General features: G+C 40.3%; 1 protein-coding gene across 11 annotated transcripts in view; it reads left to right on the forward strand.

Annotated features, from left to right (window-relative positions):
- Window positions 1-17,166, forward strand: part of dab1a (DAB adaptor protein 1a) — a 492,903-nt gene that overhangs the window by 419,188 nt on the left and 56,549 nt on the right. For all 11 annotated transcript variants that reach the window (XM_017688942.2, XM_017688935.2, XM_017688926.2 and 8 more), the window contains one exon: window positions 4,314-4,412. In XM_017688942.2, coding sequence (XP_017544431.1) covers window positions 4,314-4,412 — 99 coding nt within the window. The remainder of the gene's footprint in view (window positions 1-4,313; window positions 4,413-17,166) is intronic.

Consider the following 17,166-nt stretch of genomic DNA (forward strand, 5'->3'; position numbering starts at 1 on the left):
CTCTCTCTCTCTCTCTCTCTCTCTGTCTCCCCCCTATTCTTAACTATACAGACTATTCTGAAAAGGACGTTATGATGTAATTTTTCATGATAACAGTAACACATCATAACACCCACTTCTACAGTAACACTTTACTTGAAGTGTGTCTAAAAAACACATTCATAGCATCTTACATAATCACTCCATAACATGCTCAAGAACATGCTAAAGAAAGTCTGTGTCTTGTACATGACATTAATATGTAGTACTGTCATTTTATGGAGATATATTTTTGAGAATTTTCACTGAAAATAATACTAAAATAATAGTTTTTCAAAATAAAAATGAGGAAATGAAAATTCTCATTTCTTGACAACCAAAATAAAAATGATCTGGATTTGTGTCAAGTGTCAAAGCACCTTCTGGCCAAAGGGGCAAAGCTAAGTCATTTTTATTTTGGCTGCTGGAAATGAGAAGTTTCATCGAAAATAACAGTTTTAAAAAAAAAAAGGACTTTTATTTTGAAGTATAAGATAAGATAATCCTTTATTAGTCCCAAGATGGGGAAATTCACTGTAGTCCATTTTAATGTGTAATGTAAAACATGTTTATGTTTGTTGATTTAAACATTCATGAATGTGTTATGAAGTGTTTATGTAAGACATCATGTGTCCAAGTAAAGTTTTACCTCTTCTACTAGGGTGGCACAATATGGACAGCATGCCATTGCTACATACATTTGTGACATGCCTTTTAACATCTTAACAACACATAAAAGAACCCTTCATGTGTGGTTAAATGTGGGCTTATATTAATCTTTTTCATCTGTAATTGGTCAGAATATCCATGGCACGTTAAAACATTCAGTTATTGGTTGGAGGCTCATTTGCATTTTGCAGACGTCTGCAGTATCTGTACTGTGAAGGCCGATATTGACATAACGGTTAACAAATGATGCATTGTGCCTCCCTAATACTACACATTTTATCTTAACTTTCCATCCAGTTTAACGTATGTATATGTGTATAGGTATATTCTATACTAACAGCTTCACTCCACTCTACAATTCCTCTTAGATCATGTGCAGGGCAAAGCCTTCACAGCTCCACATTTCTGCAGTGGCAAACAGTAGAAGAGATTTCTCTAATCTAGAGATCTGATCAGGCAGCGTTTGTGCTTCTTCGCTCTCCTGAGGTTTTTTATTTGGTAACTCAGTGGCACATTTTATTCCACAGCCTGGAATAGTCGCTATTTTTCAAGCACTGTTTTCCAAATAAGTGTGCCTGCATCACAAATAATGAACACATATAGTCTCCTCTAAAGCAGGATACTTATATCCCCCACAGACCTCCACCAATCAGCAGCGGATCGATCCCAGGTCCGCATTATTGAACAACAACAAGGGAGAAAGAATGAGAGACAGAGTGGAGTAGCCTCTAGGGTGGTTATAAGAAACAACATCTTGTAGATCAGTTTCTAGCTTGCAGGCACAAATACACACTTGCATTTACACATGCTTGGCATGTAACAATTTTTAAAAATCTGCCACGATTCAGATTATTTTATGATTGTATTTTGTGTTGTCATGTTTTTTTATGCTAATATACCAAAGAAGAACCTTAACTTCACTAAACATTGAAAGTTACTGGATAGCAAAAAAATATGGACCATCAAGGAGGCCTGAGAAATGTAGCCTATTGTCCTTACACAGTGGGGATCCCTTAAGGCCTAAAGATTTCTGTTATAATTTTAAAAAGTTCAGTTTAATTCAGAATAACCAGTATCCTTTTGTATTTAAGCTCAGCAAGTATTGTAGTCATTTTCCTATTCATTGATAAGCCTTGGTTGCAAACAAGTTAAATTCTTGAAACTACAACCAGCCTCGCTCTCCCATTGTATAGGACTTCAGGAGCTGAACAGAAGGCCTAACATTTTAGTAGGATGTTATGCTGTCAGGGTTCCACCAAAGGTCCTGAATATTTTAACCCAGACCCTTTTAACTCGCCCTGAAACACACCAGATGTCCTCCTCCACATTTCTCTGCAGGAGTCAATGAGAGACAGTACTGCTAGTAAGTAATATTGCACAGGTGGCTAAGAAACGCAAAAAAAAAAAAAGGCCTTTTGCACTTGAATAAACTAAACAGCAGCTCTTTAGCACAGTTTGCTAATAATCACATAATATTAATACACAAAAAAATTACATTAGCTGTTTGGCACAGAGCAGCATACCACCAGCCAACTACAGTTTTAACATGTAGAGACTGAGGGATATCACTCGGCTGGGAGAATTTACAGAAAATAATTCTTAAGGCTATTAAAGAATTTAATGAATGTGCTGATGTCCACAAATAACAATATTTCCTTTATTTTAACCACCTATAATTGTGCTTTAAAATGGGTGCTTAATACTGTGATGCAATGAAACAGCATTTTTTTGACTAGATTATCATAGTGTGAAAATACCAACCTGTAACACCTCCATGTGTCAGATAAACTACTAACCTAATTTTAGGAGTGACAGTGAAAACAGCTAGTCAACTTAGATTTTTTACAATGGTTGCGAGCAAAAACATCACTCTATGTCTTTAAAAAAAAAATAATAATAATAATTGTAGAAGTTTTTTCCTCGGTCTTGCTGTCACACACACACCCACACACACACACACACCCACACACACACACACACACACACACACATTTGCACAAACACAGGTGGACATAAACACACTGCTCTGCATGCACTTGAAAGGGTTGTCAGGGAACGAGGCTGTATGATAGGTTGACAGGAGTGGCAGTGGAGGTTTGTTTGCAGAGAAGAGCAGTAGAGCTCCTTGGGGGAAAACAAACTTCAAACGCCTGTTCCCCAACTTGCCCCGGGGTCCTGGGCAGGGTTCAGTGCCAGAGAAATGTGCAGTCAGCACTTTATCCTCTTGCTGATTCAACCTCTATAAATTCATGGAAAAACTCTCTCCCTGACACTCTGACACAGAACAGCATCATAAATATTAAGCTTCCAGCTTATAATTATCTCTATTATTGATTAGCCTGCCAACTATAACACTTTAATCAACTAATCTAACTATTGTGCCTCCTTCAGTTCCTCTCTGTTTGGTGCCACCATCATTTAAAGTTACAGCTGTAGAAAAATACATCAAATATTTCTTTGTTTGTTGTGCAACAAAACAGGAAACCTATATTATCTCTAACTTTACCTGCACTCTATTGCACTCGACAGAGTGACGTTTTCAGAATTTCTGTATAATTCAGTGGTCAAGATGTAAACAAAATGTCATTTTATGATAAATGGCATCTACAATGCAAAGAGAGCCAAGTTATTTACCCTCTAAAACTACCAGTGAATCTACATGTCTTCTCAGTTTTTATATATTATGCTTAAAATAGTTAAATAGTGGTAAAACTGAAAGAAAAGTTTTATTGAGTCCGCTTTGCCTCACAGCACCATGCAGGTACCTCTCCACCATGAATGGCTTTTAAAAAATACCTTCTAAAATCATATCTCAAAAAGTTGTAAACCAGTGTCTCAGGCATCAGGCAGCATATTCACATTAATTCCATGCAATAACTGTCTGTTGATGTCCCATGTTTCTACAAAAAGTAGCCTTTTTAAATTTTGATAGATATTATGCATTTATGTGCAGCTGTTCAAAGCTGTATTTGTTAATGTACCAGCTAACATTTTTGAGTTCTGCTTAAAAGCTAAACTTAGCTAAACTTGTCACTACAAAACAGTTTGACTCTACTCACTGTTCAACATCTCAGTGTTGTTCATGTCACATGAGGGAGGGGACAACATAGTTCCCACCAGAACAGGGGCTTTTCTGGTGTCAAATTGAAGAATAAACAATGTTAGCAAATTTGTGGATAACAAGAGGGTTCAGGCATAAAGTTGCTCAAAGCAAAGGGATTTTAGTCTCAAGTCTAAGTCAGTTAAACATCCAGACTGTGTTTTAAACTCTGACTTTGAACCAGTTTGGTAGAGTGATCCATATGTTGCACACATTCAGTAGTTGCCTGACATACACACACACACACACACACACACACACACACACACACACACACACACACACACACACACACACACACACCTCTCTGATTTCACACATTAACAAAATCTCCAACCCTGAGAGCCGCACATATCAGCCCCTAGTCTGACATGATCAAGTGGTGGCAGACAGTGAGGACGAAGCTGAACTGAGTCAGTTATATAACACTTGTTTCTCCCACAGGACTGCACAAAAGAGCCACAGGTTCTCTTTCCCTGCTCCCTGTTCTCCCCTCTCAGTGTTTGTTTTTTCTTGTCATTTGCAGGGAATCGCAGCCTCTGCGCGCTCTAAAGGAGAACACAAGCAGAAAGTCTTTCTCACCGTCTCCTTTGGCGGGATCAAGATCTTCGATGAGAAGTCAGGGGTGAGTGAGAGGGCTGATGGGAAGTGGGGGGATGTTCACTACTGTAAAACCTTTGGTTGAACTTTGGATTCCTGAATGGTTCCAGATTTCTGGGTGACTCTCCTTGAGCCAGAGAACTGCTCTAGCCTGGAGTTACTGCATCCACCTTAAGCTGTGTTCACATCACAGGGTGGAAGTGAATTAGATCTGAGTTTTTGCCAAAACGTGACACAGATCTGATATGCTCAGAGCTATGTGAATTGATCTGTTGGAATCTGATTTGAGCCACTTATGTGTGGTCCTAAATTGAATAGTGTACATATTTGAATCGAGGACCATCGTCATCAACCTTAAATGCACATAGTTGGTCAACGTCCACAAGCAGGTCCTTTCAGAGCAGAGGTGTGTTGACACTGACAGGTACAGGTAAGTTTATGCTGCAGTTTTAAGCCGTATTTCATATGTGATACTGAAATGTGATTTATATCTGATATGCAGTAATAGTCAGATCTGAATTTATGCTTTTCTGGTCTGGTTTGGTGTTTGCTGTTCACATTTGCTTGAAATTATTTTATTATTGTTTATGAAAACTAGAGGACAGCTGTGTTTGTTGGAAGAGTTGGATGAGTGTGCTGGGTGGATCAGTGTTCTTTTGTGTGTACTGGTCAGTTTGAGAGTGTGATCTGTGCAAATAGATTAAGTGACACTTTTTAATCCCACAAACAGGGAAATTTCACCTCCACATTTAATCCATCCATGAAGTGAAACACCACATATACACACACACCAGTGAGCACACTTGCCCAGAGCGGTGGGCAGCCCTATCCACGGTGCCCGGGGAGCAATTGGGGGTTAGGTTTCTTGCTCAAGGACACTTCAGTCATTGACTGTCAGCACTGGGGATTGAACCGGCAACCTTCCGGTCACAGGGCCAGTGCCCTAACCTCCAGCCCACGACTGCTCAGGTGTCATGCATAGATCACATTAAAAAGATAATGTGGACGACCAAAGAGTAAAATCATATCTGGGCAGTAAATCAGATCTGGACCACTTTTACCTGCAATCTGAACATAGCCGTAAACACAGTTGTGAGCTGTCAAGGCAGAAAATCTGAGCAGTATCTGTGTAGTTTGAACATGTTTACAGTGAGATCATCAGTAGTTTCTGTTTGCATAACAGATTATCACCAGTACCTCATTCCTCCTTGGCCTGTTATAACTACTTACTGGCCTAATGTCAATTATATGAGCTGATCTCGATTTTACAGTTGTTTGCTTTCACAATTAAATGTTTACATAGCAACAAACAAAATATGAATTGGATTTATTTTCATCAGTTGAGTTGCGGCAAATTCACAAAAAAGAAAAAACACTGGCCACGTGATGCTTGTACTTTAATTGTTGCACAAAGATGCAAATAAATGGTTAATGGTTTATTTAAATGGTAGTTATTTGTCAGCTGAAATTTCACGGTCATCACAGCCTCAGCCTTGGTGACGAAATACACATTTAGATCATTTGCCCACTGGTGTTTGGTCAAAGATTAAATAAGGCTTCTTCAAGCTGTGCCTCAGCTGTTTTCTGCTCATAAACATCTCCAAGAAAAGGCTAAATCAGGCTTTTGTGGTGCATGTCATCTGAAAGCTGCAGGCTGGTTGTTACGGGACGGCAGGGAGGTGGACCCAAGTGCAGAACTGAAACCCAGCAAAAAAGGGTGAGCAGATATATGGGGACAACGGAGCGCGTGCCTAACGCAGTAAAAATGGGGAAACCTTGAGCCGGGTTTCGGATCAGCAGTCCATGACGTTACCACTGCACTACGGGGGCGCACAGGCAGCCTCAGTTGAAGCCCTTCAAGGAAGGGAGAAATAAGCGCGGGAATGAACTACAAACAAAAGAAACGCCACAACCGGAGTGCTCAAACAAAGGCTTAGTTGAAAAAGAGCGAAAGTAAAGAAATAATCAGAAAACAGGACACTTCCTCTGCGTCCGCCTTAGGTTTTGCAGGTTTGCTGCTCAAGGAGCAAACACTTTAGCAGGGATTGGAGCCTTCTTTTGAGCTCTTCTTTTGAGGCAGTTTCCCTCTTTTTTCTTTTCTTTTCTTTTCCTTTCTTTTTCCTTTTCCTTTTCCTTTCTTTTTCCTTTGCCGCCACCTTAAATAGGGGAACATGTGTATCAGGTTAGCCTGATTAGTCCCTGGTGCCTTGTTGCCATCGCCCTCTGCTGGCAGCAGGCGGTACAGGCTGGGCACCTTGGTGCTGATCCCCTCTGCTGGCAGCAGGCAGTGTAGGCTGAACCCTTACACTGGTGTGTTTGTTTCGTGGACTCGAGCAGGTTGGGCTGGACCTGGGGCAGGAGTCCTACGAGAGGCCTAAGCCTGGGTTAATGATGCATTTTAAAGACTTGGTCGCTCCCAGGGGAAATCAAACAGACCTAATTCAATAGATATCTCAGATTATCAGAATAGAAAGGTGTGCGCCCAGCAGCAGGTCTGTACGCTAGTTTTAAGTGAAGAGGACATGTGACCTTCATTACAAGGGCAGATCCAAAAGGTGTTTATTTGTTTATTTCTTTTTTTGATACTTGGTGGAATGGACTCACATTCCTAAAACACTTTTTTATTTCAGTCAAACAGACCTCATAAATTGTGTTTACATGCACACCAGTGGTTTCGATTTTTCATTGCAATAGAAAGAGTGGATTACTTGAATGGCAGAAATGACTCATCAAATGAGAAGGATAACAATCTAAACATTAGCAAGTAGCTAGTTACCCAGCTATCTAAATACCTTACTTCACTTTAGCTCCTTTACTTTGGCTGAAAGAGGTAAAAGAGTGGTGTCCATTTTGTACTGAATAAAGAATAGTCACTTTTTTGAATGGCTGAGGTAAGAAATGTACTAATACTAGCTTGGTTGTAGTGATTAGTCTAGATCAGTGGTTAGGCCAGCAATCAAGATGGGTTGACAGGGATTACTAGTGGTTATTTATTTTCATAATGCATGCTGCACATTGTAGTGCTGAACACTGATAAACAAAAAATGAAAGATATAATGCAAGATATATGTCTGCCCTGCGATGGACTGGCGACCTGTCCAGGGTGTATCCTGCCTTCCGCCCGATGACTGCTGGGATAGGCTCCAGCACCCCCCCGCGACCCTTACGGAGAAGCGGCTTAGAAAATGGATGGATGGATGGATGGAGGGATGGATGAAAGATATAAAAGGCTGAAGGAATAAAACGCTGCATCACAGACAACAAAACAACATGATAAAATAAGCTGTTATCTCCAGTTTTAGGTTGGAATGCCTGTAGGTCAGACTATCTTGGTGAGCATGTAAACTGGACTATAGATGGACTAGATGGCTAGTTTATTTATTTTTTTTTTAAACTAAATAAGAACTTTACATGGCTATAGAGACAGAGCAACACCACCAGCTGGTGGTTATCCCATAAAAATATCATCCTTTTTCTTGAGCTTTGCATGACCCAAAGTACCTAACTTTGATACTTTAAACCACCTTAGAAGCCTGAGAAAAAGAGCTTAGCTGAGACAGACAGGGCTGTGAATTGCTTTGATCCAAGTCCTGTCATCTGTGAACTTTTTATATTGTTTAAGAATCCTGGATGAACTAGAGTGGGCAAAAGGCAGAACATTGAGGCCATCTCAGTTGTATAAAGAGGTAATAAACCATTTTAGAAGCATTCGAAAGAGACCGGATACATTCTTCTTTATTGCCCACAATTCCAAGCTCTGTTTACCAACATCAAGTCAATGCAACACACTCCTTCTAATTTGAGATTTTCTTTCTCATTTCATTCTACAGAAAGATTGTGACATATTGCTTTGTAATGATCTTTTTTCTAATTCATTATAGGCTTGCTTAGGTGAACATTAGGGTTCTACTGTTTGTCTGAAAGCGTCCTGGTGGATGTATTGAGCAGCCAGGTGTTGATTTGTGGAGATTAGCAGTGAAGGGTGGAGAGCTGGTGTGATTTAGTTTGTGCAGTACTGAACAGTTCCTGATGAATGTAGGGTCGGGGAGTGCTGACATCATGGTGCTGGGAAAAGATGTGACGAGGGTTTAATTCACCCTTCATGAGTCCTATGTATTAGTCTGCCAGTCCCTGAGACTTTTTGTGTATGTGTGTGTGAGGAGGGGGTTTTAAAGGGTTCCTATCATTGAAAACTGAGTTTTCCTCACTTATGTAAAATAAGTTTAATGTAGTTTGTAAGCACTGTTAAAGTTTCAAACCATGCCAGCCATTCCCCAGTCTGTACAGTCCAAAGATGGAAACTAAATTGCAAAACTAAACTGCTCGTTCTGGATTTGCTATTTTTGTGATATCAAACTGTCATGCTTATATACATGTGCCTATTCATCTTACAGCAGTTTATCCCCGATCAGTCATGCTGAAGTTATAGTCTATTAGCTTTTTTAGAACAAGGCACCATACAGGACAGCCCATCAGAACAGAGCTTGTCATATATACGTTTTTAAGACACAGTAACAAAAACAGTTTCATTGTAAGGGGTGAAGAGAAGTTGGATCCTTTAATTATGGCATTAATTACTGGACATGTTGATATGCTCTGAACTGAATTTGTATAGAGTTACTTTAATGCAGTAGCTCTATAAAGCTGTTTTTTTTATTTATCCTAAAGGCATTCAGTCAGTATAGACATGTTTGGTGTTTGAAGTTTGTTGTTTTAAAAATGCCACTGGAGCTTTTAAAACACTGTGTCCACTTACTGTCCACTCTGTTAGACACTCCTACCATGTTGGTCTAATTTATAGATGTGAAATCAGAGACGGTGTTGGTGTGTCTGTTGGTGCACAGACTGTGTTAGTCATCCTCTAGTTTTTCGTCAGTGGTCTCAGGACGCTGTTGACTAGATGTTTGGTTGGTGGACTATTCTCAGTCCAGCAAGGACACTGAGGTGTTTAAAAACTCCAATAACACTGATGTGTCTGATAAACTCAGACCAGCAAAACCCACACTAACATGCCACCACCATGTCAGTGTAGAGCTGAGAATGATCCACCACCCAAATAATACCTGCTCTGTGAGGGTCCTGACCATTGTAGAAAATGGTGAAAGGGGAATGACAAGGTACGCAGAGAAACAGACGGACTCCAGTCTTTAATTGTAGAACTACAAAGTGCTACTGTATGGTCAGTGGAGCTGATAAAAATGGACAGTGAGCGTAGATACATGGAGGTGTTCTTAATGAACTAGTTGCTTGGTATGTGGTGAGGTAAGCATTTGTTAATTTATGCATGAGTTAGCCCATTAAACATTTTATGTGGTGCTGTTTTGTGTGGCCCCAAGTGGCCTGAAGAACGGCATTTCATTCCAGTGTATACAAGTTATGTTATAATGACAGTAAAGACCCATTGACACTTGACTTATTGAGCCTCATGGTTCCAGTACAATGCTAGTTGTTGATATAATTCTAAAAAATCTATTCCTACGGTGTATATTAGTTTGTTTAAAGGACACATTGTGTAAATTAGATTCTTCACCAAAGTATTCTTTTAAAGGAAGAAGATTGCTTTTCAGCCGAGTGGCTGGTTTTAAAGAGGTATTTGTGAAGAGATGACAGGGCTCTGGAGAGACTGGGGCTCTAGCCTCCTCTTCTCTTTTCTATTACACAGCTCTTGTGTCACTACCGTGGTAATCCCAGGACTTAGAGCTGTTATAGGAATATAAAAGTACTGCAGTGTGTGTACGCGAGTGAAGCCGGGCTGTATTTCACAGTGATAGGCTATGAGGCAGGATGACTGGGTCCTGTCATTGTGGCTGTTTTAAAGCTCTTATTAGATTTGGGATGGACTGTCCTCTATTGCAGTCAAGGCCATACTTCATCCTCCTATCTCTCTCCATCTCTCTTCATCTCTCACTGTCCCTCTATCCAACTCCTTCTCTGCCCTTTCATATCATTCATTCTCATATGTTCTCTTTCTCTTGAAGACTTACCCATCTTCCCCTTTCTCTTGGATTCGAGAGGGGAAAAATCATGTTGTTGGATAATACTGGGTGGGTTGCAAACAGCAGATGAGCTTTGCTGCTTTCCAGCCACAGCAGACCTGACACACTGCCTGATGTACTTCTAACAAAGTCTCAGAAGAACCGTCAATTTATGAGGCTTTTATAAGAGACCCAGGTGGATGGGCGAGTACAGAGGACAGAGAAAATAGAATGAAATAAAGGAGAGAGAAAGGGATGGGACGCAAAAGAGAGGAGAGATAGAGAGGGACTTTACAACTCCCATTTCTAATTTTATAAGACCTAATGACAATGAAAAAGCCACAAGTCATTTCAGCAAGAGGGATGTGATATCCCACTGGTGGCCTGAAGTTTATTAGTCTGAAGGACAGTGTATGACAACAGCAACATACATTGGCATTGTATAAATGATGTGATGGTAATGTTCAGTTGCAGGCAATAGTTTTCTAAATACACACAAGTGAGAAAAAGTTAACACATCTTCTGCAGCAAAAATATTTCATTTTTCTGCCATTTTTAGTGCTTAATTTTTTTTCCAAGTTTGACTTATTAGAAAGAAATAAAATATAAATTGCCTCAACTGTGGCACAGGCAATATTTCATGTAAATCTTTTGTCAATATGTCAGAATCAGCAAATAAAAAAACACATTACAGCAAGTATTTGTGCATTAAAATGTGTAGATGTGTTATTTTCATGTAGAAAATCATCATAGAAAAAACATTTTTCTACATTTCTACATTTTAAATTTCCACATTTTAGGATGACAGAATACATTGCACCTATTAAATAGAACGTTTGGAATAATACAGTAAGCAAAATCTGGTTAAATCAAAAATGTTTTTAGATTCTTTGACTTGTTTTCAGTATGCTTTCCCTACTCTTCGCTAGAGCTGTGCTGACACTATGATTAATTGTTGAATTGTAATTCTATTTATAAGTTAAACCCTTGCATCAATATTTATTTGATTTATTCAGCTCTGTATACATACCCATTGCTACATCTGTGGATGAAGGTCCTGCTTATCACCTATAGATGTCTGTAGCTGCAAAACACAAGGAAATCCTCTTCAATAGCTTCTATACTCAGCTTGCCATAGGCCACACATTCACCACGTTGGAGATATGAACTCTATACTTTGTGATCAATATTGTGATGCATTGTGATATCAAACCATAAAGTGTTTTATGATTAGTATTATCAAAGTCTGCCCACTCAGCAGCAATCTTAACAATGGTGCTCAGTTATATAAGATCAGGCTGTTATTTGGAGTTATCTGTGTTATTTGTTGGCCTAATTCACAATTCCAGTGCTTTCTATTAGCCACAGTCACAATTTAAATAACATTATTTGCTCTTTAGTAGCCCAAGTAGACATTTTAAGTTCTTAAACAATAAAAATAAATTGAAAGAGATAATTGGTGGTTCAGCAGAATTAATCATGTATAGGAGTTGCATTCATATAAAGTGCAAGCTGCTGTTTCTTAGAACATCTGATTTCAGTGCTGTTGGCATTGAAACATGTTTTTTTGGGATTATGCCAATAAAGCTTCAGAGAGAGAGGCAGAGGAGGAGGGCAGACTCATTAAATAAGAATTTGGTAGCATGTGTCTCTCTGCCTGCACTCTTCACAGCTCTCTGGTGTTGGCAGCTCCCTCGAGGTCTTCCTCTGATGAAGAGGAGAGGCTTCCTAATGTCATTACTGCAGATCAGCAGAGCGCTGTGTGAACCTCAGCGACTGGACTAATCGGACTGTGGCCCTGCCCATTGACGGCCTACCAAAACCTTCACTTCTGAACTTGCGTGCACACACACACACACACACACACACACACACACACACACACACACACACACACACACACACACACACAAGTTTTATAGCATCTATGATCCCATGTCATGGACTGTGAAATTTGAATATAATGCAGTGAGACAACAAATGATGATGAGGTGAAGATGAACTGACCTGGCGCATTATCAAGTTAAACTCTGAGAAGAAACTCATATTGAGAGCTGAACTGAACAAGCAGCAATGCTGCTGTTTAGAGGTGGCAGTAGAGTGGGCGTTTTTATTCCCATAAGTAGAAGAGCAGAGGGAGGTGCCCTCCCAGCATTAGCAGGGGTTTTGTTGAGATGAATGCATTCACACTAACATCTGGCAAAATTGTGAACTTCTGAACTGGTTTGAATGGTCAGAGTTAAATCTGGTTTAAAGGTGCTGTGGGTGTGTTTTCATCTTTATGCTTTTTTTATGTGGATTTTCTCTATTCAGATATAATGGCCAGGTGTAAATAGGGTCTATGTTCTGTACTTCAGACACCTTTCTGAGAGATTTCCACATTGCGAACTTTGCCTGTCACACAGCAATATGATATCAGTTCTCAGAGGTTTGTTTTTGGCATGTTCTGATGGATTTCATCACTGATTTTGAAGATTGGCTGCATAAATGTTTTCAAGGTTACCTGTTTTCTGCCAGCCGACCTGTAATCTTCTCAGTTTGATTTTGTTCACCATAGTTCTGATGTTGCTCAGGTATTGTTTAGGTCTTTTCTCGCTCCTGATACTTCTGGAAAGCCAATCAGCATTTGCTCTGCTCAACATTTGCTTGCATGACGTTTAATTAAGATGTTGGACGTGTCCTCTGTGCTTACCCATGAACCTGTCCTTTAGGTCTCAATGTGGACACATTTATGTTCATATTTGCAGAAGTGCTAATCAGTCTTAAGACAACCGAAGAAGGTGAAATCAACAGAATGTGTTATTACTAAAGATGCAAAGTGGTGAACCAGCTGCGTTCAACTTTGGTGCATAAGCTTTAGAAGGTATTACACACACTGTTAGAAATAAAGGTGCTGTGCAGGTACATTTTTCATTCATCAACGTACAAATGGTGTAAATGTTCCCTCAAAGGTTCAACAGTGGTTTTAAGGTCAGACTATGAACCTCAAGTTTTTCCCAAGTGAAAAGTACATAGTGGTATATTTTCATAACCTAATGTTTTAAACAGAACAATAAAATAAAACGCCTGGAGACGAGGTGGGGAGTGTGGAGTACAACTTAGAAAATATAGTTTCAATGGATTTTGATACAATTATGTTCCCTGACTAAAGTTACTGAGATGTACCATTGAGGGTCAGTTTATTTCCTGTTTTTCCTGAGAGTGCAGTGTAGAATCCTCCTTTGGAGGTCTCTAGAACGTTTGAGCAGAGGGTCTTTGTACAGGAGTCTCCGTGCAAGCTGCAGACCTCCTGTGACAGAGAGACGATCTCTCCCCTTAGTCACAGCTCCCTTTTAACTCATTAAAATGAAAAGCTCTAGTACAAATCCCTCTTACCCACAGCTGAGAAGGGCAACCTCTGCAACCCTCTGACAGAGAGAAGCTGCCCTCCATTTCTCTCATCCTCAAGAAAAACTGAGATAATCTACAGCTCTGTAAATGAGATGAATATCCACTAGATAAAGCACAAAACATCAGGGAAAATATAGTAATACTATGGGGGAAATAGTATCATGCGGCATCTTTAAAAAATCATGCTGGGGAGAATCCACAAACGCAGGCTTTAGTCCTCTATAGTCCCATTCTGTTCTTGGGATGTTTAAAAATGGATCTTGTAAGTTGGTATGATTTACTGTTGCATAGAAATGAAATTTGCTGAATGACCCTCACCCCACTCATGTCCAATTTTCATAACCCGTCCAATATTGTTACCCGTTTCAATCAGCACTTAGTTTCATAAGTCAGCCCCTGGCACGCCCGAAGTGTCGTCTCCGCTGTCCGCCGCCTCTGATTTGCATGGAAATGAGATTTGACCAGTCCAATGAAGCGGTTTGGCACACATAAAAACAGCTGTTGATGTAAATGACTATGTCTGTTCCACTTACTCTAATATCATTAGACAGTGTGCGTGGGAGTGCGTGCGGGTTTGCAGGCATGTGTGCGTGTGTGTATAAGAGGAAGAAAATACAGAGCCGTTTAAAAATTAAAAAAAATGAAAAAGTCAGATATTCAGCAGAGTTTTTAAAAAAATGAAATAATCTTGGCGCTAGTAGTTAGTGTTTGTGCTATTGCTTATGTACCTAATAAGTAATGGAAGCCTATAACCACCATTTGATTTCATGGGGGGGAAAAAACTTTATTTATTCTTTTTTTTGAAGTAGAACATTGGGATGCAAATATATGCAAACAAGTTTCAGAACATGGCAATTCACTCCCCATATACAGAAACTGAACTGCAAAAACAGACCATTATAAATTGTTTTCACAAAAGCCAATTCATTTACATTTATGCCCCTATTCAGGTTAAAGCAGTTTAGCCGTGCCCCTTAATGCTGAGGTTATTGGGAAGGTTTCAGCCCTGACTGAAAAAAAACAACAAAAAAAACTGCGTTTTCACTACAGTAAAGTCTATGAACGAACACACACACACACACACACACACACACACACACACACACACACAGTCACGTTATACATCTCTCCATATGCCGTGGCGTCCCCTGAGGGAACCATGGGCGAGTGATTTCTCAAGATCCTTTCCAATGCCAACCTCAAGGGAGTCATTTTGACTGTCCACCCGCTTGTTCGTTGTGTGTGTGTGTGTGTGTGTGTGTTGGCACAGGTGGCATGTGTGATTGAGTTCAGTCCTCTCCTCACTAATTACCTCTCTCTCAGGCCCAGTCGCCTGCAGAGACCAAGGAGGAGCCGCCTGCGCTCATCTGTCTCTCTCTCCATTTTCCTCTCTCTTGCTCTCTCTAGTTCTCTTTTTTCTCTCTCTGTTATTGACATATTGTATCTCCCCCCTTCTTTCCTTTTTTCTCATTGTCTTTCTCACTTCTTTTACTCTATTCTTCTCTCCTCCCTCCATATATCCATGCTCTCTTCATCTTTTGTCTTTCTCATTCATTCTCTCCTCCCTTTCTCTTCCCTTTTTTGTCTCTCTCTTATGTCTCTCTCTCCTTTTCTGATTCCATGTCTCTCACACTCTTTTTCTTTTCTCTTTTGTTCTCTCTGATTCTCTCTCCTCTCTTTCCCCCTCTTTCAGTTTTTCTTTCCTTTCTCTCTGTCCCTCCACCTCACTTTTCTTCTGCTTCTCGTTCCATTCCACTCTCTTGTTCTGTCTCTCTCCTTCCTTCGTTACTTCCATCCCTTTCTATGCACTCCCCAGCCTTCTCTCTCTCTCTTTCTCTCTCTCTCTCTCTCTCTCTCTCTCTCTCCCTCTCTCTCTCCCTCTCTCTCTCTCTCCCTCATTCCTTCCATCCCTTTCTATTTTATCCCTCCACCCTTGTCTCTCTCTCTCGCCCCCTCTTCACCTCTCTCTTTCTCCCCATTCTTTCCATCCCTTTCCATGCACTCCCTCCTCTCTCCTTCTTGTTTTCTCTCCAATCAAATGCTGTCCATAACTCTTGAAATCGCCATGGCAGCCACTAATTAGTGGCTACCTGGCACCGTGGCAACAGCATGTTTTGAAAGTCAGGGTTGAGCGATCGGAATAATCACACGTTGTCTATCGCTCATACTGAGATTATTAAATATGAACACACTCATCGTGACCTCCGCTGTGTGTGTGTGTATGTGTGAATGAGATGTCGCCTACACAATTACACACAGAGACTGTAATAAAAACAACACATCCTCCCTTATGGCATGTGTGAGACAGACGTATGAGATGAGAGAGAGCAGATGAGAAAGTGTGAGAATATGTTTGAGAGAGTCTCCTTGTGTCAGAGTGAAAGCCAGGCAGGCAGGTTTTTGGCTGCTAACTGAATGTCTTTGGGCATGCTGTGACAAGGAGACGCTGAAACATTGGCTCATCTGCAACATTAGCGCAATGACTAATGTCTGAATGGAGCAAATCAATGAAAAGTCTCTCTCTCTCTCTCTCTCTCTCTCTCTCTCCCTCTCTCTCTCTCTCTCCCTCCCTCTTTCTGAATATACAGTGCCCTCCATAATTATTGGCACCCCTGGTTAAGATGTGTCAAAAGCCTTAAAATAAATTCAGTTTTTATTGTGGAAACATACTGTCACACTGAAAATTGTAGAAAAATGTAACCTTTAACTCAAGTAGAGTTTTAGGGGGAAAATAAAATCCCTGACTAAGAAATAATTTTTCTTCATAAAATCACCTGTTCCACAATTATTGGCACCCCTAACAATTCTTAGGAAATAAATGTAATTAAAGAATTTCTGTCGCTTCTACAGTAGTTTACGAAGTTAATCAAAGTATGTAGGAACATTTAATTAGCAATTCACAACTTCCTGTTTCCCTGGGGTATAATTATGACGTGACACAGAGGCCATTTCTCTTCAACATGGGAAAGACAAAGGAACATAGCATTCAAGTAAGGCAGATGTGTGTTGACCTTCACAGGTCAGGCAATGGCTACAAGAAAATAGCCACTCACCTACACCTGTCCGTATCTACTGTCAGAGGAATTATTAAGAAGTTTAAAACAACTGGAACAGTGGTAAACAAGTCTGGACGAGGGCGCAAGTTTATTTTGCCACCACGCACAGTGAGGAGGATGATAAGAGAAATAAAAAGTTCTCCAAAGCTCACTGTTACGGAACTGCAACAAATGGTAGCATCTTGGGGTCACGAAGTCTCCAAAACAACCATCAGACGCTATCTACACGCCAACAAGCTGTTTGGGAGGCATGCACGGAAAACCCTTTTCTCACTCACAATCATAAACGTAAACGTTTGGAGTTTGCTAAGCAGTACTGGGACTTCAACTGGGACCGTGTGCTTTGGTCAGATGAAAC

This window comes from Pygocentrus nattereri, chromosome 4 (genome assembly GCF_015220715.1).
Source record: "Pygocentrus nattereri isolate fPygNat1 chromosome 4, fPygNat1.pri, whole genome shotgun sequence".
In the NCBI taxonomy this organism is placed as follows: domain Eukaryota; kingdom Metazoa; phylum Chordata; class Actinopteri; order Characiformes; family Serrasalmidae; genus Pygocentrus; species Pygocentrus nattereri.